Raw genomic sequence first — 22,785 nt, 5'->3', positions numbered from 1 at the left:
GTATGTAACCACACAAATTCAGCAATGCAGGAGTGAAGTTGAAACAAGCTTTTACAAAATGGAAATCTGGAGCACTTTAACAAAAGTATCTTCACTCCTACATTAATCATTTATCACAGATTTTAATGATAATCATTTTCAAAATACAGTAATGACATCTAGGATGCAGCTCCTTTTCCAGCTGAATTGATATTACTGAAACAAATTGTGTGTTTCTGCCACCTACTGGTGTAAACCTACCTCTGCAAGGCTCTGAACAACATCAACTTCACTGTGTGTGTGTGTGTGTGTGTGTGTGTGTGTGTGTGTGTGTGTGTGTGTGTGTGTGTGTGTGTGTGTGTGTGTGTGTGTGTGTGTGTGTGTGTGCATGCATGCGCACACGCGCGCATGTGGGGGGGGGGGGGGGGGGGCGCTATTCAAACAACCATTTTGATTATAACTGTTGAACTACAAGTTATAGAAACAACATTGAGTAAAACTTTATATGGATGGAACAATGCTGATTCTCAACCTACTGTACTTACTGACCCTAGTCTAACTGAGCATCACTTGAACCTCAGTGATACAGTAGTCATTTGAAAGTCAACATTGGACTATCCATAAAAACTGTGACCCCAAATTCTTTGTTCAATTCACAGAATGTACATTTTACCAACCCCGCTGTAACTCATGGACGCATTGTGCTATCATACGCAAATTTGGTGCACAGCACATATGTGACTCTGAAGTAACATGCAAAATCTTGTGGTAGGCTTTCACCAGTAGGTGGCATTATAACAATACTATACCCTAATTTAAATACCCATTGCTGCAGTCATGATTCACTTTGCAGCTATAATCATCATCATGATACTATTACTAATAATAATGGATGATTATGATGATGATGATGATGATGATGATGATGATGATGATGATGATGATAATACGATAAAAATAAAAATAAACACGATTTTAGACGGACAAGCCCGTCTTTATTGTCACACGGTTACACATCAACACATGCACGGACGGCCACAACACACACATGCTGACGGTGGCCGGTGAAATTTGTCATCTGCATTTAACCCATCCTGGCTTTGTCCTTTCCTCCGGGGGGCAGGCCAGGAGCAGTGGTCGCTTTCTCGTACAGCGCCCGGGGGCCGACTTCGGATGTTGTCGTCACTGGTCGGATGACGATGACGATCTGATCTTCTGCATGTTTTTAACGGGGGGGGTTATATACGGAGGAACCCCCCTGGGGGAGCACGGGGAGAACATGCAAACTCCACACAGACAGAATACTAATGGTATTGATAGTATTGTTGATTAGATGGCTGAGGAAAATCGAATGTGGTTTGGGAGATTTTACTCAACAGTCTGTAAAACAGGGAATGACACCTGCCTCTTCCTAACCCCAAATAATTTAATAAATCTGGGTAAAGGGGGGGGGGGGGTCTTGGGGAAACACTGAATCCTGGCCAAGGAAATCATCACATTTGAAGATATTTGTATATTGACACAAAATACCTGCTATTGGCTGCTTCAGTACAATAATGCTTGTGGTATCAGCTTTAAATGTCCATTTTCAGTCTCATAATCGGCTGTATAGAATCAATTCTGCAGTATTTAATGATGCAGTAATAATCAGTTTGATCACATTTCTACCACCCCCAGTTCCCTTCGGGGGGAGGGGAACTGGGGCCGAATAGCGTGATCCTCCCATGCGTTACCTCCTGGCCGGTGAAACACCTCGCTGTCAGGTGAAAAGAAGCAGCTGGCGACTGCACGTGTATCGGAGGAAGCATGTGCTATTCTATGGCTCTCCCCAGATCGGCAGAGGGGCTGAAGCAAAGACTGGGGACTGCAGAGGGGAATTGGCTAAGTACAGTTGGGAGAAAAATGGTAGAAACCCCCCCCAAAAAATGTGACTAAAAACCACCAGGCCTAACAACTTTCTGGGGGAATCCATGAGGCCAGTTTGTCCTCCTATGATGTGTTCTGCAATATAACACTAGAATGCAGTGACGTTTAATGTCACTGTCTTGCGGGACTGCGTGTGGGGCCACTGAGGGTTATATATGCTCACCGAGCACTTTACTAGGAACACCTACTAATACTGGGTAGGTAGGTATCAGCTTTCAGCTCAGTGTCCACCGGCTTCCAAACTGCCATCCGCCTCCAGGATCCATGTGTTGTCTTTCTCAGATGCTTTTCTGCTGTCCACAGTTGTAAAGAGGTTATCTGAATAACTGTTTCCTTTCTGTCAGCTCTGCCCATTCTCCTCTGACCTCTGACCCCTCTCATCAACAAGGCATTTCTGTCTGCAGATCTATACCACTCACTGGATGCCGTTTGTTTTTCCACACCATTCTGTAATAACCTCGAGAGCAGTGGTTCTCAAATGTTTTTCATGTCGGGGACCCCTAAACTGACACAAATTGGACCATGGACCCCGATTTGCTAAGTTTTGGTCCCCCATCTGATCAGATTTTGTCCCCCCATCTGATCAGATTTTTGCTTTTAGATGTTTACAGAAAGTGTATGAAACCCATGGCCAACATAGTCAAATTTGTCCTTGTGTTATTTTATGTCTGGAATTATAGTGAAAATAAACTTAAAAAAATAAAGAGACTGTTGTCCGCAAAAAATCCCAGGAGATCAACAATTTCAGAAATACTCAAACCTGGCACCAACAACCAACCATATAATGGTCACTAAGTCACTGGGATCACCCCCCCCCCCTCATTCTAAGTTAAGTTAAGCTATTCTTTATTGTCCCTATGGGGAAATTCATCCTCTGCATTTGACCCATCCTCTACTAGGAACCTTCCTATAACTAGGAGCAGTGGGCAGCCACACAGTGCAGCGCCCGGGGACCAACTCCAGTTTGATTGTCAGTGCCTTGGTCCGGGGCACTGACAGGAGTATTAACCCTAACATGCATGTCTTTGATGCTGGATTTGTGAATGTTAACTGAAGCTGCTGCCCTGGATGTTCTGGATCTGGAGCATCTTATGCCTCGCACTGCTGCCTACCACATGCTTCTCTGAATGGATAATTGCATGAATAAGCAGGTGTACAGGTGTTAATAAAGTGCTGGGTGAGTGTATTCCAGTCACATTGTCACATTTGAGACCCTGGACACAGGAGCAGCTGCCGGTGAGAGTGCCCTTTACATCTATATTCAGTTTGATAAAAATGATTAATAATAAATGACTTTTAATGGATTCATGAACATGACATTGGAAATACAGTAACTGAAACTCACTCACTCTATGGGCGCAGATAGTTTTTAGACACTGTGAAACTGATGATTTCACGTTTCCTGACCATTTATTTAGAATGGGAGGCGCAGCGAGCGTGAGATCACAGTTTCCTGTTCTAGATGGAACATTTGGTTTGTGAGACATCGCCCAAAGGGTTGTGGCTTAATTTCTGCTTAACTGGCACTTCCAGTAAACGCGTGGCTGATTTCAGTTGCACTTAATCTCTGATCACTTCACTGATAAACCCAAAATAGTTTGTCAAAGCAGCCGCTCACGCCTTGAATGACGCACCACCTTCACGTAAAACACTCATTCGAATATTTCTGTTGTTCAGAGTGAGAAAATTGAGCACATTTCACGCCAATCCAAAAGCTATTTGGATCTTGCTTAATAATTAGACTACAGGGCCTGAAGTTGAATGCTAATTATTCACTTTGATATCATTCAAATAAAAGTTGACTATTATTTATTAGATACACTTAGACAGCTGGGCTCAAAGTTGCAGAGAAAAATCACTCAGGGGCCAAAATGACCAATGGGGCACCTGACAGGAATGAAAAACAGATCAAACTAACAGTACAACAGCACCCATGCCCTCAGCCCCCACATTCACTCATCCCCAGGCAGGCTACGTATTAGCATTAGCACGGCCGAGGCTTCTACTGTATTCAATTCCACGTCCCCCCCCCCCCCCAACAGAATAATAATGTTAATCATTACAATCAGTAGCAATGTTGTACTAAACCTAACCTAAATGTACATGCAAGGCTGTGCCTTTGCTTCTGATTGCTTAGTAAATAAATAAATACGGTACATTATTAAATAAATAAATACATGCATAAATAATATAATCTGTACTTACAGTATATAACACTTTTCAAAAGTGCTAGATAAGTACAAATCTGAGCAACAATTATAATACTAGTAATAGTGATAGTATTATAATAACTATTAAAGAGCACTTTACTTAACAAAATGCTCCAAAGTACTTTACATGAATTAAAAAAGTAACGTAAAATTAATAATAATAGTAATAATAATAAAATGAATACCATTTTAAAGTGAACGATTAAAAAAGACAAATGAAACAGCATAGGACAAATGCACACCAAAATAAAATAATAATCACACCTTAAATGTTATTTAACATTTCTTTATTAAATACAGTAAATACATTAAAAACAACAAAAAAATAAAATGCAGTGTCTGCCTAATGATACCAAAGACTTGAGAAAAAATATATAGGGGGAAAAAACATTTATTATCATTATTTTTCTTCTTCTAATTTTTCCCCTTCTAGCTTTCCAGCTGCTAAAAAATACTTAGGTAATTGGTTTACCATGGATACTTGCATGAAAGTGATTTTGATGAATTGTTCTCAACTTTGGATGCACAGAAATTTATTAGGCCTAATATTTCAGATTGTATTGTATGAGAAACCCCCACCCCACACTTTTTCACACTATTTTTAAGCTGTACTTTTATGTAATAATTTGTAGCCTACTGCAGGCTGCTTTGTGTTTGTGTGTGCATGTGTGTGTGTGTGCGTGTACGTGTACGTGTACGTGTGCGTGTGTGTGTGTGTGTGCGTGCGACTGCGTGCATGTGTGTGCGTGTGTGTGTACGTGTGTGTGTGTGCGTGTGTGTGTGTGTGTGTGTTGGGGAGGGGACCTGTACATGCAGGTACATGCCAGGATGCATATCGAACTCGGCGATCAACGCTTCGGAGGTTTGGGGAGTAACGGAATACATTATTTATACAGTATTTAAAAAACAAAATATGAATAACTGTATTCCGTTACAGTCACAGTTTAAATTGGTGGTATTGTGAATGCAGTGGCTCTCTTTAAAAAATAGATTACTTTAAGAATGACTTTGTTTTGTTTTAGCCTATTTTCTCAAAAATACATATGAGGCATGCATTTCCCATAAACAGATAAACTAAGTGCACTCACTGGGTCACTAAATCACCTGGAATTAGTAGCTGATGAGTGAATGAATATCGGACGAACGAACAATTCTCGAGATAATGTGACAGATAATGTGACAGACAGACAGACAGAGCGTCCTGCCTTTATGGATGATGTTTCTATGATGATGATATCAGGCCTATATGAATTCCCCTCCTATATTTCAATGTACTAATGCTGGCTCATTCAGCCTACATTCAGCTTTACACCCAGGCCATAGTGTAGCATATTACAGCTGTGATATAGCATGGGCAAATGTCAGCTTTGTAAGAAAAGCTGAGAGGTGAAAGGTGAAATAATTTGCTTCCCTAAACACCGATAGGTTATATATATATATATATATATATATATATATATATATATATATATATATATATATATATATATATATAACATATATTGTTTGTTTATTTGATTGTTTGTAGTTAAGAAATAGCCTAGCTCAGTGGTTCTCAAAGTGGGGTCTGGGTCCCCCGGGGGTCCTTGAGGGGGTTCCAGGGGGTTCCAGGGGGTCCCCAGCAGAAGGGTGAATAATTTATTTTCACTATAGTTCCATCCATAAGTAACACAATGACAGAATGTATGACTATTTTGGTCACGGGTTTCATACACTTTCTGTAATAAAATATCTAAAAAAAAGCAGAAATCTCATCAGATGGGGATCCGTGGTCTAATTTGGGTCAGTTTAGGGGTGCTTGACGTGAAAAGGTTTGAGAACCACTGGAGTGATGGACACATCGTATATACTTTAGCCTTTAGAGATTTATATAGTCATTAATGAGTGCGTTTGTCTGTTGATCTTTTGTAGCCTACAGCCCAAATTGAACTGAACTGCCAAGAGGAGAAGAGGACAGGAGGCGAGAGATAACAGAATTCAGAAGTGGATGAGTAGAGAAAGATGGCACCAGATAAGGCAAACATCACACAACATATATCTTTGGTACAGACTGCAGGTCAAAGTGTTTACTTACTGCATCATTTACACCCATGCACGTTCATGTCAAATGTATTCGTGCGGAGGAGGCCCCCGGACCCTGCTACTGCACTTCTGTAACTTCCTCTGGTTCGAGCCCCAGATGTTGTCTGATCATATCAATGCCCCTGAAAGCTCCATCCAAACAACTTTGTAGTAGTTTGTTTGTCGATATTTCAAACCAACGCAAACGCTCCTATAAGCAGTGTTTCTGCATGCACTACCACCCGGCGTCTGCTGGAGGATAAACCAATAACCCACATTATAGATTTGAAATGGGATTAAATAATTAATTCTTGTTTCAGCAGACTGTATCCATTTTTAAGTCTATTTTTTTTAATATACTGTAGTTTTCATGTTGCCTTGTCTTTGCTACAGTATAGAGTTAGTTAGTACTGTGCCAATACCTAACTTTTTGATTTGATTTTGATAATTTTTTTAAGTTTCATACAATATAATGTAATGCACCTGGTTAAAAACAATCTATGATGAAACACAAGAAATGCCAAGACTTGTTTCTATTATGGTCCTCTAGTCCAAGCGCATGACCGGCGCATGACCGGCAATTGAAGCACACACTGTATGAATCAATTTAACAATAAATACAACAACAGACCAGAAGCTACATCTTATACACTATAAACAATTCACAAATTCCATTTAAGTCACATGTGTCAAACTCAAGCCAAAATCAGGTCAAATCCGACCGGCACCTCATTTTATGTAGCCCTACTACAATACTACAAACTTAAAACAGTAGGTAAATATAATCTAAAACGTAGTAAGAAGATAATTAAGATAAGAAAATTACATGTTAAAATAGTACAAAAAGACTATGGTAAACAGAACAATCATCCCTACATCCCCAGACCCACAACCCTTTAGACCAAGGGTTCCAAAACTTTTCAGCCCCCGAGCCCCAAAATAACGGTGCCAGAGCCCCACTATAGACCCTTCTCACGGGGGCCATTTTGTGTCGGAAAGCCAGGGTAAACACAGGTGCAAGCAAAACACTAATGAGGGTTTCCAACTTCCACCATTGGAATTGGAAAACCCTCATTAGTGTGTTGCTTGCACCTGTGTTTACCCTGGCTTTTCGGCACAAAATGGCCCCCGTGAAATGGGTCTATCCCCGGAGGTCGTAGAAGCATATAGAAACGGTGTGCATTTTCGTAAACAAAACAAACACTTATGCTTAAAATGTGCTCTTTTTAATAGTTTTAAAATTGTATTTCACACATTTTCTAGTTCACATATTCTTTAGGCCAATTTGACACATTCTGGAAATCATCTCGTGACCCCCCTGGGGCGTCCCAACCCCCACTTTGGAACCACTGCTTTAGACAACTAATCATTTACAAAACATTAAAGGAACAGCTCACCCTAAAATCCAAAATATATATTTTTCCTCTCCTGTAGTGCTATTTATCCACCTAGATCGCTTTGTGTTAGTTAGATTTCTGCCTTCTCTCAAATGCAATGAAACTGGATGACACTGGGCTTGTGATGGTCGAAGTGACAAAAACATACATTTGATAAACTCAACAGCAATGTCTCTTATCATGACCCGGTTATTCAACATAATCCACAAACCTTGTTGTGTGGAGTTTCATGTAGGAACTATTTTCTTTAGACCGAACTACACCCACTAGCTCATCATCATCATCATCAGTATATGAATGGGAGCTGGGGCTCTGTTTCGTTTCTCTGTCCCACTGTGATGTGATAAATCCCACTGTGACATCATCAGTGATGTCATAAATCCCAGTGATGTGTGACATCATCAGTGATGTCATAAATCCCACTGTGATCATCATCAGTGATCAGTGATGTCACAAAAAAGAAGTGGGAGTCTGCCTTCAGACCCCCGTCTTCAGCCATGGACAGCTGAATGTTGCCAGCTCCAGGACATGTGATCCAGCATCCCTGAAGTATGCCATCAAGGGGTATGGTGGCGCAGTCGGTAGCGCTGTCGCCTCACAGCTAGATGGTCCTGAGTTCGATTCTCGCCTGGGCGCTGGAGTTGTGACGCCCCCATATCTTCAGTGCCTACTGCCCAGGTGGGCTATCTCGTCGAAAGGGCCTTTCTGTGTGGAGTTTGCATGTTCTCCCCGTACTCCCCAGGGGGTTCCTCCGTACATAACCCCCCACTAAAAACATGCAGAAGATCGTCATCCGACCAGTGACGACAACATCTGAAGTTGGTCCCCGGGCGCTGGAAAGAAAAAGCGACCACTGCTCCTGGCCTGCCCCCTGGAGGAAAAGGACAAGCCTGGATGGGTCAAATGCAGAGGACAAATTTCATCGGCCACCGTCAGCATGAGTGTGTGTTGTGGCCGCATGCATGTGTTGAAGTGTTCGTGTGATAATAAAAGACGGCTTGTCCGTCTGAAATTGTGTTTAAGGAGCAGCCAGTGCTCGGCCGCTGTGCGTATGCGAGCTGCAGGGCCAGCTGGGCGAGCTGCAGGGCGGGTGAGGCAGCGTAGTGGGCGAGCCTAGGAATCGAGCGCGCGTAGCTCGCGAGACCCCTATTTCTTTCAAATGGCCCGCAGTTTATTGTCCCCGAGGGATTTCTTTTTCACAACACAATAATTTTAAAAATAATTTATTATAATATATATATATATACAGTATATTTAAAAAAGACAGAAAACACTGGACTAAAAACCGGTAGAAAACAAGACGTTTGTTCATCCAAACACCGTCATCAGTTGTAAAAACTGATGATGGTGTTTGGATGAACACCGAAACACATTTCTACCATTTTTTAGTCCAGTGTTTTTCAAAATAAATATAATAATATTTTTAAAACTTTTATTACCTGCATGTCTGAGAAATGAACTTACAAACAGTAACTATACTGTACATCCCAAGTAGAAACACATAACAGTACCAGACAGTATATACATCACATGAGGTATAGCACAGTGACAGACAGAGAAGAGAGACTCACTCAGCGAGTCACCTTGTTTAGGGCTGCTACCTGTATGGCTGCAGGTATCCTGTACCTGCGCCCAGAGGGCAGTGTGGTGAGGGAGGTCGTGGGTGAGCGGTGTCGTGTGCTATTGTATTTGCTATGGGTGTGATGGCCTTACAGGTGAGCTGACAGGTTGGGAGTGGGGAGACTTATTATTTTGCCAGCAGTTTTAGTTATGCTTGTTAATTTAGTCCGGTTTGTGACAGTGAGCATGTTAAAGAAACATCTACTGGCTAAAATATTGAACCTTGAGCTATTAAAAAAAAACATATATCTTAGAAACATGACATGCTCGTGCCTTTCTTATTTGCTGATTTATATTTTCTCATGCCACCTATCCTTTCCCTTTCATGAAGATATCAGTTCCTAAATTTGGTTTATCCAGAGAAGTAAGACTGCGAACACTTACTCTATTTCCGCAACGCCACACCTCAAATTCACCCATAGTGCCTTGCTCAAGGACACTCTGAGAGCAGTTGTGAAAGAGTTCTGCTCTCCTCCCCCACCCGTATTTTAGTTTAGTGATCGTCTCTAGATTATGTGCAACAGCTCTCAGGAGCTCCGACCACAAAGCCACAGCCTGACAGCACTGCGCTGAGACGCGTCAGTTGGAACCTGTAACCACAGCCTGGATGACACTCACATCTCAGATCGGACGCAAAGTGCACACCACAGTATTTGGTTTCATGGGGGGTGGGGGAGTAAAACTACGTCAATATATTGTCACATAAGGACATTTGCCTTAAATGCATTTACAATTAAGCGTGGGCTTTAAGAGAAAATACATATTTACCATTATACCAACAGTATAATTGGCAGTATAATTGAAAGAGCATTATTTCAGCCAGTTTGTTGATAGTAGGCTATTGGTATTATTATTTGTGTGATAAGAGTCCAGATTGTGTATTGTATCTGTGAATATGGCTGCTTTCTATATAAGTTAATAGTGTTTCCAGATTTAGTGAATTAAGCAAACACAAGTCTATATTTTAACCTGAGTTCTATATTTTATAAGAATGAACAAAGTGATATGCAGCATATCTTTTGTGTTGATTGGACATACTGTGGGCCCTATTCTCCCACAAGCCTTCGGCGCTAAAACGGGCCTTAAACGCAAAAAAACGTGCCTTGCGCCTGTTTTGGGACGATATCAATATGGCTTTAGGCTGCCAAATGCGCTTTAGGCCGAATGGGCGTGGCGCAGCCCCAGAATGGGCCAAAGTGGGCGTGTCGGCCTTAAATCTCGGCGTACTGATATCTTGGCACCTGCCTTAAATTTAGCGCTTTGCGCCTTTGAAAACCAGGCCTATTCACTGCGCCAGTGCACTTGTGCCTCTCCCCTGTCACCCTTCTCTGTCTCTCTCTGAAACCAGGCGTATTCAGTGCGCCAGTGCTCTTCTGCCTCTGAGTCACCCTTCTCTCTCTCTCTCTGACTCCCTCGCTCAAACAGACACAACACATAGCAGCCACGCAGCACCCAGCTTCCCATAGGAAATAGCAGTTGTAAGTTTACTGCCTGTGAATGTCCACTCCCAGCATGCAATTGGGTCCTCCATTTCGCTACTAAATAGAGCCGAAATAGATATAAAAGGTAGATCTAAAATAATGTGTAATGGTAAGACAACCTGCAATTGTCGAACATTTCAATATTGGACCAAATAAAACATGAAATGAAACACCACCCTATGTGAAACATATATGTCCTCTTGAGCCTATATATACCCTGTGTGGATTTAACGTGATTTAGGTAAGTGACAGCGGAACGCGCTTCGGAAGCTTCTACTGTCATCTGCTATACTGTGATGTGCGCTCCAATAACTTCGCCCTACTCCACATTTAGTTTTACAATAAAAACACATTTATGCAATGACTTTACATAATGTAGGGTATATTTATGTGCATCATTCTACCTGCAGCAGGGGAGAGAAAACGATATCTTTCTGGACAAACTTTCACCAATCTAATAGGCTATATTTTTCTAGCTGATGCGTTTAGTACATTATTTTCACTTTGATCTTGCTATAGTGTAGCGTATTTACATGCTTGCAGTATTGAAACTGCAGTTAGATTGGTTTGAGAAGCATAATAATATGGAATAATAGCCTATAATGCAGACAGACAGGCTGGATGAAGAGAGGGGGGGGGGGCAGAGCGTTTGGCTTTCGTCTGGTTTTGCGGGATCACTGGAATTGGAGCTAAAAAGGCAAGCGTGCGATTCGTTTATTGCACTTATCCAATGAGCATGACGGTGCATAATTTTACGCCTAAAAGGCGTGGTTGTAATGCTTTGGGCTGCATCTAGCGCCAGCAGGACGATATCAAGTGCGCCTTTCCACGCCCACTGCTTTGATCTGCGCCTGCCGCTCGGCCTAGAAACTGCGCCGATGCAACGATAGGGGCCACTGTATATAAACATGTTTGTGTTGATTTTAAGTTCAATTAACACTGACAATTTAATAGACTTACAGATACAGATGAATATTGTTAATGTTATATCTAAATATAAACTATTTTTCACGTCAAGAGGTGACTGTGTAACTGTGTGAAGAGATGGCGCCTTAGATCAAATCTGTCTTGTGTGAGATAAGAAAATATCCCACCCATCACCTCACTATCGATTGAGATAAGAAAATATCTCACCAGATGACATTTCAGTCATAATATGTACTATCAAATTATAAATAAGGAATAAACGTTAACACTTTCTTTGAAGGTATGCAAGACTGACATGACACTGTCATAACCATGACATGGCAAGAAAAAAGAACTAAACCTAACTTTTCTTCAGAAGTTGTAGCTGTCATAAACTGTGTTGCATAGTTGATTGCTCTATTGCTGACAAAAATGTGTTATTGTAAGTCGCTTTGGACTTACAAGCTAGGGCTCGGTCTGTTTCTCTGTCTCTGTGTCTGTCCCACTGTGATGTGTCCCACTGTGATGTCATCAATCCCACTGACATCATCAGACACAGACGCTGCTGTGGACTAGATATGGGCACTGTGCAATTTGACTAGATATGGGCACTGTGCAATTTTGACAACTAGTGTTTTAGTATTTTTTAGTATTTTAGTAACCGTGCAGTTGTATCTTAGTATTTTGGTAACTTTTAAATCTTCCTTTTAATCTTTTAATTAGCTCTTACTTCTTAATCTTTAACCAGAAACCTGCCTGTCATGTTACCGTCTTGTACTGTCTGCATTGTCCTGTATTGTCATGTTTGTTGGTTTGTGCTATGTCCTGTCTCATTTTGTCTTTGGCCTGCGAGCTGCTATACTGGATACCTGAATTTCCTCACGGATTAATAAAGTACTTACCTACCTACCTATCAGTGATGTCATCAATCCCACTGTGACATCATCAGTGATGCCATCAATCCCAGTGATGTGTGACATCATCAGTGATGTCATAAATCACACTGTGACATCATCAGCACTTAGCCTGTAAATTTCATTTACATTCAATGTAAACTCTTATTTAACTCCGACTGTAAATTCATGTAAATCCACTGCCTATTTAACGTCTATTTAACTCAGTCTGTAAATCTCATGTAAATCCAACGTAAATTCATATTTATCATCCACAGAACACTTCACCATGTACATATTGTATATACAGTATTTACTCGATTTGATTGCACTTGCAACTTTGTGATTGTCTTTAGTTATCTTCCTACTTCTTATCTCTGTATATTGATGTGACCGCTACGCTGCATACAGACACTAAGACAAATTCCTCGTCTGTAACTTGCATACTGTGGCAATAAAAGTGATTCTGATTCTGAATCTGATTCTGATCAGTGATCAGTGATGTCACAAAAAAGAAGTGGGAGTCTGGCTTCTGACCCCCGTCTTCAGCCATGGACAGCTGTATGTTGCCAGCTCCAGGACACGTGATCCAGCATCCCTGAATTATGCCATCAAGGAGCGGCCGAGCTGCGTATCCGAGCTGCAGGGCCAGCTGGGCGAGCTGCAGGGCGGGCGAGGCCGCGCAGCAATACAGCATACAATATAAAAGTGCAAAAGGGATCAAACTTGAGCTTACTTAATGCCTGCTATGTCATGTTTATAATAATAATAATAATAATGATTGGATTTATATAGCGCCTTTCCAAGTACTCAAAGCGCTTCACAGAATCATTATTCGTTCACACCATTCGTACCGGTGGTTCGAAAGCGTGGCAGCCACACATCGGCGCTCAACGGCCCCTCCGACCACCATCATTCATGTCTACATTCATACCAATCATACGAGGCAAGGAGGGTTAAGTGTCTTGCCCAAGGACACAACGACGCAGCTGGGAGGGAGCGGGGATCGAACCGCCAACCCTTGCGTCATTGGCCGACCCGCTCTACCTCCTGAGCTAAAGCCGCCCCATCAAATGACAGGTTATGTTGTCTTGGTTAATGTCAACTTGTCGTAACGAAGACGTTGACACGTAATGACAACAGTCATAAACATGCATAAAGCCTCCTTCATGTTCATGACACGTGCCATGTCATGGTTATGACAGCGTCATGTCAGTCTTATGCACACCCCTCCAAAGAAAGCATCACCTAATAAGGATATACAGTAGCAACCTTTGATCACTGCATCATTTATATGGTTATGCATTTTAGAGCAGATCATGAAGGACACCATCCTCTTGTTAGCAAAAATTATTCACAGCATCCCCATTGGTCCAAGTAGATTTGGGCGGGAAATGCACGGGGAAATTATCTACCTTCCCAGCACTGCCTTTGTGACATTCAGACACGTCATTCACAGCTTCTATAGAGAGGCAAAGTGACCGCCTACTTCCTGCTTCAGCACTGTACCAGAGATTTTCATCCGCCATTTATTCTCCCATAGACATTTCGTAAAATGCTTATAAAAAATGGTTTTACTTCATCAAATCAAACAGTTCAGCTAACGCTATAATCGGGAGAGACCATAGAACATTTCACTCGGACCAAAACAAAAAACAACAACATAGAAAAAACATTTTCTTTAAATCCGCAATTTTTTACGTTTTGGTCCGAGTGAAATGTTATGTGGTCTCTCCTGTTCCTAAATATATCTGTACCGTTTGGTTTGAACAAGTAAAACTAGTATGTTTATAAGCACTTTACGAAATGTCTATGGGAAAATGAATGGCGGATGAAAATCTCTGGTACAGTGCTGAAGCAGGAAGTAGGCGGTCACTTTGCCTCTCTATTGGTATTTGGTGGGAGTGCTTAGCTGAGCCAAAGAACTTTTAATGGTAAGAAATGGCAGCTCCATATTGCCCCATTGCAACATCGGCGCCCAGCAGCCTCCGCCATTTTTGATTTTTGGATTGTTGTTTTACATCCCTGCACTACACCACTTCAATCAAGATTTGCAGTACGCCCAGAAAAGATGTGAATCCCCGAAGTTTAGAGTGTTCTCCCGTTGAGTTACTGTTTAGAGAGGCTGATTATAGGGGCCAGCGCTGCCGCAGCTGACCACTGCGAGGCGCATTCGGTTTCCAAAAATGGCCAGAGTGACGTCTCTTTCCTTCCACGCTCTTTGGCTGAGCTTGAAGCACATCCTCCACCTTATAAAGCTGTGCGAGCATCCCTCTGCTTCACTCTGCAGGAGCTGCTGCACCATGTGGTCGCTCCTGCTGCTCCTCTACATAGCATCCCCTGACCTGGTGACCTCACAAGGCAAGTTCCAACTTTTCTCTCCACATCTAACGGTCTATCTCTGACTACTGACAGCTGGACAGTTATTTAATTACTTTAGCTCAGTGATACTCAACTTGCGGCCCGGGGGCCAGATGCGGCCCGCGATAGAGTGCTGAGTGGGCCCCCGACCATTTTCTAATTCACAATGAAAACTAATGTTAAATAAAGTTTGACTGAGCTCCAGCTAAGTGGTCAAATATGGCCATCTGCTTACCCAGGCACTTACAATTATGTACTTAACTAACTTAACCTAACTAACTATCCTGTGTGCACAACATTGTGAGACTAAACTCAAACTGACAGCCCAAACACCTACAATCTGCTACAGAAAAAATTATATTAATGTTTGTTTATTAACTGGCCCCATGGCCTCCTATAATTTTGCAAAAGTGGCCCTCGGGCAAAGCAAGTTGAGTATCCCTGATTTAGCTGTTGAAGAAAAAACATATTTCATGTGTGCTTAACATCTGTTTTTGGCAGGTGCTTTTTATTGATGGAGAAACAAGTGTTTTGGAGAACATGTCTTGCGTGCTTGCCTGCTTTGACTGCTAGATACCAAACTCTGTAATCTCACGTGATAAACACCCAACTGAGAGATTCATGCATTTACAGTATTGTGTTAGGATACTTGAGGTACCCCTCAATTCTTTGCCTTGCGAGCTACTTTTAAATTGACCAGCTCAACACGATCTATCACCACAGGACAGTGAAAAAGTGCCTTACATTACTGCACAGACCCTCCACAAGACAATACCTGTACATTTCAATAGATATCAGGCTGTTTTATGCTTGTTAGTTGGAAGTCGTGGAATGCGTTGCCGGCGTCCTTGCATTTGGCAATGGAGCCATTTGTGCACCCCACCATTGCAGGCGCACCGTCGGTGGTGATTGACACTATCTTAGACATTGGGAGCTGGGTTTTATCAAAAAAGTTATCTTGCTCATAAATCACAGTAAGTCATTCCAGTCAGCGTGCGGTGGTTAATTTCTGAGTTAAATTAGCCTACTGTATACGTTTATCCATACGGTCAATATGACCGCTTATAGGTCAAAATGATAATATTTTCTTTGCCTTATGTGTCATTTTTTATATAAAAGTTTTTGAATGAAAATACAGACACTTTTAGGAAAAGTCGGCTACCAGCAGCTTGCAGATAACGAGGCAACATTAACATTGTTTAATTGAGTTTGGCATACGGCCAAGAGTGAACGGCACATATGCAATAGCCTGTCTTACAGTAGCCTATATATTGTATTATGACATTAGAGTAGGCCAGGGGTGTCCACTTTTTTTGAATGGGGGCCAGATTAGATAATGTGAAAATGCCGGGGGGCTTCTCGCATATGCGTTATAAAAAAAGAAATCACAAATCACATACAATTGTACTCTTAAGTATTTTGTTTACCATCTGAAAAGATTAGTTCTGCATGTGCTGTTCCTACCTGGTGCTTGTACAAACTGTATGATAGTGCCGTCATCTTTAGGTGAAGGGAAAAAATGCAAATTGAACTTGCTTGATTAACCAATACTAGCTGGGTTTCCATCCAAATGTATCGCAACTTTTAATCGATTTATTTTCGATAAGTCGGCAAAATAAAATGCGAAACAATACGCGTTTCCATCCACTGCTATTTTGCGAATTATAGAGCTGTCAATCACCTCGTGTTTGAGGCTGTCTGAGCTGCTCATCAGCTGCTAGACCCGATATACAGCTCTGTTAAACACATCTAACGTTATTAATTTAAAGTTTCTTGATGATCTACAAGTAGACAAAGGTACCATAACGCCATTTCTGGATTACCATGTGCGACTCGGCAAACTAACGTTATAATCCCAATCCGATCTCCCAAAAAATTGTTGCTATGTTACAATTTCGGCTCCGAAATTGTAAAATGGTAATCCACGGAGCAGATAGTAAGTGAATACAATTTCATTCAAGTCTAGAAGTGAGTCGCCTTAAAGTTAATATCCCAGTCTTCTTCTGTTTACCACGGCGGGTATTGTGCTGCGCGTACCATTATTTACCGTGTGTAGCCCTATTGTGTGGAGGCTACACACGGCATGTCATGTTTTGCAGTGATCAAGGCAAACTGTGTTGTTTTTGAATGGAGAGACAACGGAATATCGCTTAAACTGTTTCCACCGCACGTTTCGCATTTTCTTTTTATCAATACACCCGACTTTTCCGCCTCCCTTTTTGCGATATTTGGAGGTTTTTGCGAATTAGGCAGCGTTTCCACTCAATTTTTTTATGCGCAAATTGAAATTTCGCATCAAAACAGGTGGATGGAAACCCGAATACTGTGTGGAGGGCCACATATAGTATTGAGAGACAAGCCGAGGCCACTTAAAATCTGCCCCCGGGCTGCAATTGGCCCCAGGGCCGGACTTTGGACATGCCTGGAGTCGGCTATAGGATACTATATTCAAATTTACCTTGATATATCCTGGTTTTCATTAGTGTTTTTTGTTTGGTTAACACATGGTTAGTCATAAATCATGAATATTGGTATAGTATTTATTCACTGATGGTAAATTGCCTTAACTCTTCCATTAGAGATCCAGTTTTAGGAACTCTATCACTTAAAAAAAGGTTCAAAAACACGTCATGTTCTCTAAAGTTCATGTTTCTCTCCTGAATATATTTGTTTTAATGATGTGGAAATATATTCTGGTAAATATTTGTATTAACATGATGATACATGATCATACATCATACACATATTGTGCGTTTTCAATACATCAAAACTGATATCTGAGCTTTGGTAAACCAATAAGAATATATTACAATCACCAAGATAGCAAGGTTGCATTTATCTCTTCTTTACTTTGTGGTCGGGACATCAATATGATCTGTTCAAAATAAGTTCTGTGATGATTGAATTTTGTACTTGCTGGAAAACACAACTTACTGCAAAACTGAGATCTTTGTGGTCCTGCGGGGAGGGTGGATATGTTCTGAATGAATCTATATGTGTATGTATGATGTTTTCTGTAGATGTTTGTGGTTTTTGTGTTTTTCTTTCTTTATGTCAGAACATAATGTTATATAAAGAATATATTACAATTACATTACAATATAAAAAATCAAATAACAATATAAAACTGCAATTATAGACATTTCAAGTGCTTAGTCTAGATATACATGTTCTCTGTAAAGCCATCTGACACATGAATTAGGGCTATACAAATAAACTTGACTTGACTTCAACTCAAGACAATGTTAGAACTTTTTTATTGTCCGGGGATCAAATAAATTTCGTTAAATTGTCAGCAGTAGTTTTTCTTTTCGTAAGCTTATAAAAGATAAATTATTCAACAAATATCAATATAACTTCCTTTAATTTAATATTATTGTATATCAACAATTACATGAATAATAACTTGTTCATTATAACTGAAATTTTTTATGTAACTACTACACTGTATAAAATTCTACCCCCCACCCCCCGCAACTAAAAGAAATGACAGCGTAGGCTACTCATCAACTCCACTATGTAACTCTTCCTCTATTTTCTCTGTAATTAGTATATCATGGTTCTCTCTAGGAAATTATTAGGAAATTGCGGACCCATTAAACTAACAATGTCTACCGGCTTCCTAGAGATGATATTTACATCTTGATTAAATCTATGCATCCGTATGCTTACACAAAGTTTATGACCGCAAGTGAAAATGTTTACAGATGTACATTTATAAGTAGAAGTGCTGTGATACTATTACTGTAGACTACCAGGTCAAACACAATGGGCTTATCCCATGATGACATCAACTGTATCATTTTGACTTACAAATATAAACGTGGGCCCCTATCGTTGCATCGGCGCAGTTTCTAGGCCGAGCGGCAGGCGCAGATCAAAGCAGTGGGCGTGGAAAGGCGCACTTGATATCGTCGTGCTGGCGCTAGATGCAGCCCAAAGCATTACAACCACGCCTTTTAGGCGTAAAATTATGCACCGTCATGCTCATTGGATAAGTGCAATAAACGAATCGCACGCTTGCCTTTTTAGCTCCAATTCCAGTGATCCCGCAAAACCAGACGAAAGCCAAACGCTCTGCCCCCCCCCCCCCCCTCTCTTCATCCAGCCTGTCTGTCTGCATTATAGGCTATTATTCCATATTATTATGCTTCTCAAACCAATCTAACTGCAGTTTCAATACTGCAAGCATGTAAATACGCTACACTATAGCAAGATCAAAGTGAAAATAATGTACTAAACGCATCAGCTAGAAAAATATAGCCTATTAGATTGGTGAAAGTTTGTCCAGAAAGATATCGTTTTCTCTCCCCTGCTGCAGGTAGAATGATGCACATAAATATACCCTACATTATGTAAAGTCATTGCATAAATGTGTTTTTATTGTAAAACTAAATGTGGAGTAGGGCGAAGTTATTGGAGCGCACATCACAGTATAGCAGATGACAGTAGAAGCTTCCGAAGCGCGTTCCGCTGTCACTTACCTAAATCACGTTAAATCCACACAGGGTATATATAGGCTCAAGAGGACATATATGTTTCACATAGGGTGGTGTTTCATTTCATGTTTTATTTGGTCCAATATTGAAATGTTCGACAATTGCAGGTTGTCTTACCATTACACATTATTTTAGATCTACCTTTTATATCTATTTCGGCTATATTTAGTAGCGAAATGGAGGACCCAATTGCATGCTGGGAGTGGACATTCACAGGCAGTAAACTTACAACTGCTATTTCCTATGGGAAGCTGGGTGCTGCGTGGCTGCTATGTGTTGTGTCTGTTTGAGCGAGGGAGTCAGAGAGAGAGAGAGAAGGGTGACTCAGAGGCAGAAGAGCACTGGCGCACTGAATACGCCTGGTTTCAGAGAGAGACAGAGAAGGGTGACAGGGGAGAGGCACAAGTGCACTGGCGCAGTGAATAGGCCTGGTTTTCAAAGGCGCAAAGCGCTAAATTTAAGGCAGGTGCCAAGATATCAGTACGCCGAGATTTAAGGCCGACACGCCCACTTTGGCCCATTCTGGGGCTGCGCCACGCCCATTCGGCCTAAAGCGCATTTGGCAGCCTAAAGCCATATTGATATCGTCCCAAAACAGGCGCAAGGCACGTTTTTTTGCGTTTAAGGCCCGTTTTAGCGCCGAAGGCTTGTGGGAGAATAGGGCCCGTGATGTTTCTTTTTTGTTATTTACAATTTAGGAGGTATCAATAATATACAAGAGTGGTATGTGTACGAATCATTTGGAAAATATACTATTGAAAGCTTCTTCTTTAAGGAAGAAAGTTATTTATTTATATTCAAATGTTTGTTAATATCCCTATACTAAAATATCATGAGACACAGATTTTGGATTTCATCTTGATGTCGATGTGGTGAAACATTTTAATGGATGCAAAGAAAATTAAATGCTCTAACAAATCCTATGAGACCCAATATATGATTATTCGTAGACTACGGGCTCTATTCTCCCACAGGCCATCGGCGCTATTAACCGCAAAAAAACGTGCCTTGCGCCTGTTTCGGCAAGATAGCAATAGGCTTTAGGCTGCCAAATGCGCTTTAGGCCGAATGGGCGTGGCGCAGTCCCAAAGTGGGCGTGTCGGCGCTAAATACCAGCCTAGTTATATCTTGGGAGCTGGCCTACATTTAGCGCTTTGCGCTTTTGAAAAGCAGGCCTATTCTCTGCCTTCACTGCTTCTTCTCTGTCACCCTTCTCTCTCTCTCTCTCTGAGTTCCCAGCATGCATTGTGTTTCTTCATTTCGCTACTAAATAGCCACCAAATGAGCCAAAATAGATATAAAAGGTAGTTCTAAATTAATGTGTAATGGTAACACAGCCTGCCATTGTCAACATTTCAATATTGGACCAAATAAAACTTCGAAATGAAAACACCACCCTATGTGAAACATATATGTCCTCTTGAGCCTATATATACCCCTTGTGGAGTTAACGTGATTTAGAGAAGTAACAGCGGAACGCGCTTCGGAACGCGCTTCTAATGGCATCTGCTATACTCTGATGTCCCTCCAATAACTTGGCCCTATTTCACATTTAGTTTTACAATAAAAACACATTTATGCAATGACTTGACATAATGTAGGGTATATTTATGTGCATCATCCTTCCTGCAGCAGGCGAGAGAAAATGATATCTTTCTGGACAAACTTTCACCAATCTAATAGGCTATATTTTTCTAGCTGATGCATAGAACATTATTTTCACTTTGATCTTGCTATAGTGTAGCGTATTTACATGCTTGCAGTATTGAAACTGCAGTTAGATTGCTTTGAGAAGCATAATAATATGGAATAATAGCCTATAATGCAGACAGACAGGCTGGATGAAGGGAGGGGGGGGGGGGCAGAGCGTTTGGCTTTCGTCTGGTTTTGCGGGATCACTGGAATTGGAGCTAAAAAGGCAAGCGTGCGATTCGTTTATTGCACTTATCCAATGAGCATGACGGTGCATAATTTTACGCCTAAAAGGCATGATTGTAATGCTTTGGGCTGCATCTAGCGCCAGCACGACGATATCAAGTGCGCCTTTCCACGCCCACTGCTTTGATCTGCGCCTGCCGCTCGGCCTAGAAACTGCGCCGATGCAACGATAGGGGCGTACATGTAACCCCAGCTATCGTTGTAAATATGATCCTATGTGCTCTTCATTATGTCTGAAATGTAAAAATAGCTGCTGTATATTGGTTGTGCCCAAAAATTGCAAATTTCTTGCAATCCAAAGCAAGATTAATAAAATATTTGGGATAGAAATACCTATAAATACATATAATTTGATACTGGGATTAGACTCTAATTATGAAGGCCGGCACAGTATATATCACACATGGGCAAAATGCGGCTCCAGGGCCGGACCTGGCCCCTGGACCATCTCTATCCGGCCCCCAAGGTCCTCAAAGAAAAACAAAACAACCACCAAAAACTCAATAGAAGGCAGAATTATGTTAATAAATCTCATCTGCTACAGCCATTGGATTTGTATCACTATTATACAAGAAATTATCAATCACAACGGGAGAGAGGGTTAAAAATAGGGAGACTCCTGTAAAGGGCCAGTTGCACCAACTGGTCTTACACTGGTCTTAAGCTAAGTTACGACCTAACAGCTACGCCCAAGACGGCTTAAGCCTTATTTTCACTAAGCCTAGTCGTAACTCTTACGACTGGTGAGGAGGAGGCGTAGTGCCTGCCTGTAACAGAGATCTCCGCGGAGACCTTTTTGAGTCCTTACCGTCATCGTCGTAACACAGCCAGTTCTCCGTCTTTGAAGCATCATGTTAGATTATAACGAACTAGTTGTGGGGCTTAGCCTTCCCAAATGTTGCCGTTAATTTTTTAGAATTTTATACATAGAATTGGGAACGTTACATTCAATTTCATTCAGACTGTCTGTCTGGCTCAATCGCCGCCATTTTCCCCCCGGAGCGAGGGAGGGTGGGAGGAGGGAGGGTGTAGTGATGCACTTACAGTAGTGGCTGAGAGAGCGTAGTGGCACAGTGACGCTCCAAGCAGGTCGCGAGGCACATTTTTGTAACATCATCCAATCAGGGGGCATTCCCTGGCAATTCACATGGACGCGCATTGCTACGACCGGCGTAGTTAAGACCAGACGTAAGCCGTGTTGGTGCAACAGGCATAAATCCACTCTAAAGACTGGTCTTAACTAAGACCGACGTAGGAGTTACGACTAGGCATAGTTAAGACCAGTTGGTGCAACCGGCCCCAGGAGTGTTGGCAGGTATGATGTCCAACGTGTAGCCCTTCGCTTACTTGATGTATGTCAGTATGGCCCTCTGGAAAAAAATGTTGCCCACCGCTGGTATATATTCTTAGAATCGCTTTGTACGCTGCATGGCTTATAATACTGCAAAAATGGCTGGTCGAAGAGTCCCCGGATATTTTAATATGGTATGAAAAACGTATGTCCATCTTGCTAT

At 41.5% G+C, this 22,785-nt stretch overlaps 1 protein-coding gene across 1 annotated transcript in view; it reads left to right on the top strand.

Annotated features, from left to right (window-relative positions):
- Positions 1 to 9,178: 9,178 nt before the first annotated feature.
- LOC310770997 (scavenger receptor cysteine-rich type 1 protein M130-like) overlaps positions 9,179 to 22,785 on the top strand; it is a gene marked incomplete at its 5' end in the record, with an annotated part of 31,470 nt that continues 17,863 nt past the window's right edge. Inside the window, one exon of the mRNA XM_083663685.1 lies at positions 9,179 to 9,236. Within this exon, the coding sequence (XP_083519811.1) occupies positions 9,179 to 9,236 (58 nt within the window). The remainder of the gene's footprint in view (positions 9,237 to 22,785) is intronic.

The sequence above is a fragment of the Poromitra crassiceps genome (assembly GCF_964638095.1).
Source record: "Poromitra crassiceps genome assembly, contig: HAP1_SCAFFOLD_293, whole genome shotgun sequence".
Classification (NCBI taxonomy): Eukaryota; Metazoa; Chordata; class Actinopteri; order Beryciformes; family Melamphaidae; genus Poromitra; species Poromitra crassiceps.
The sequence above is the reverse complement of the archived record's forward strand: the minus strand, read 5'-3'. Positions and strand labels throughout refer to the sequence as shown.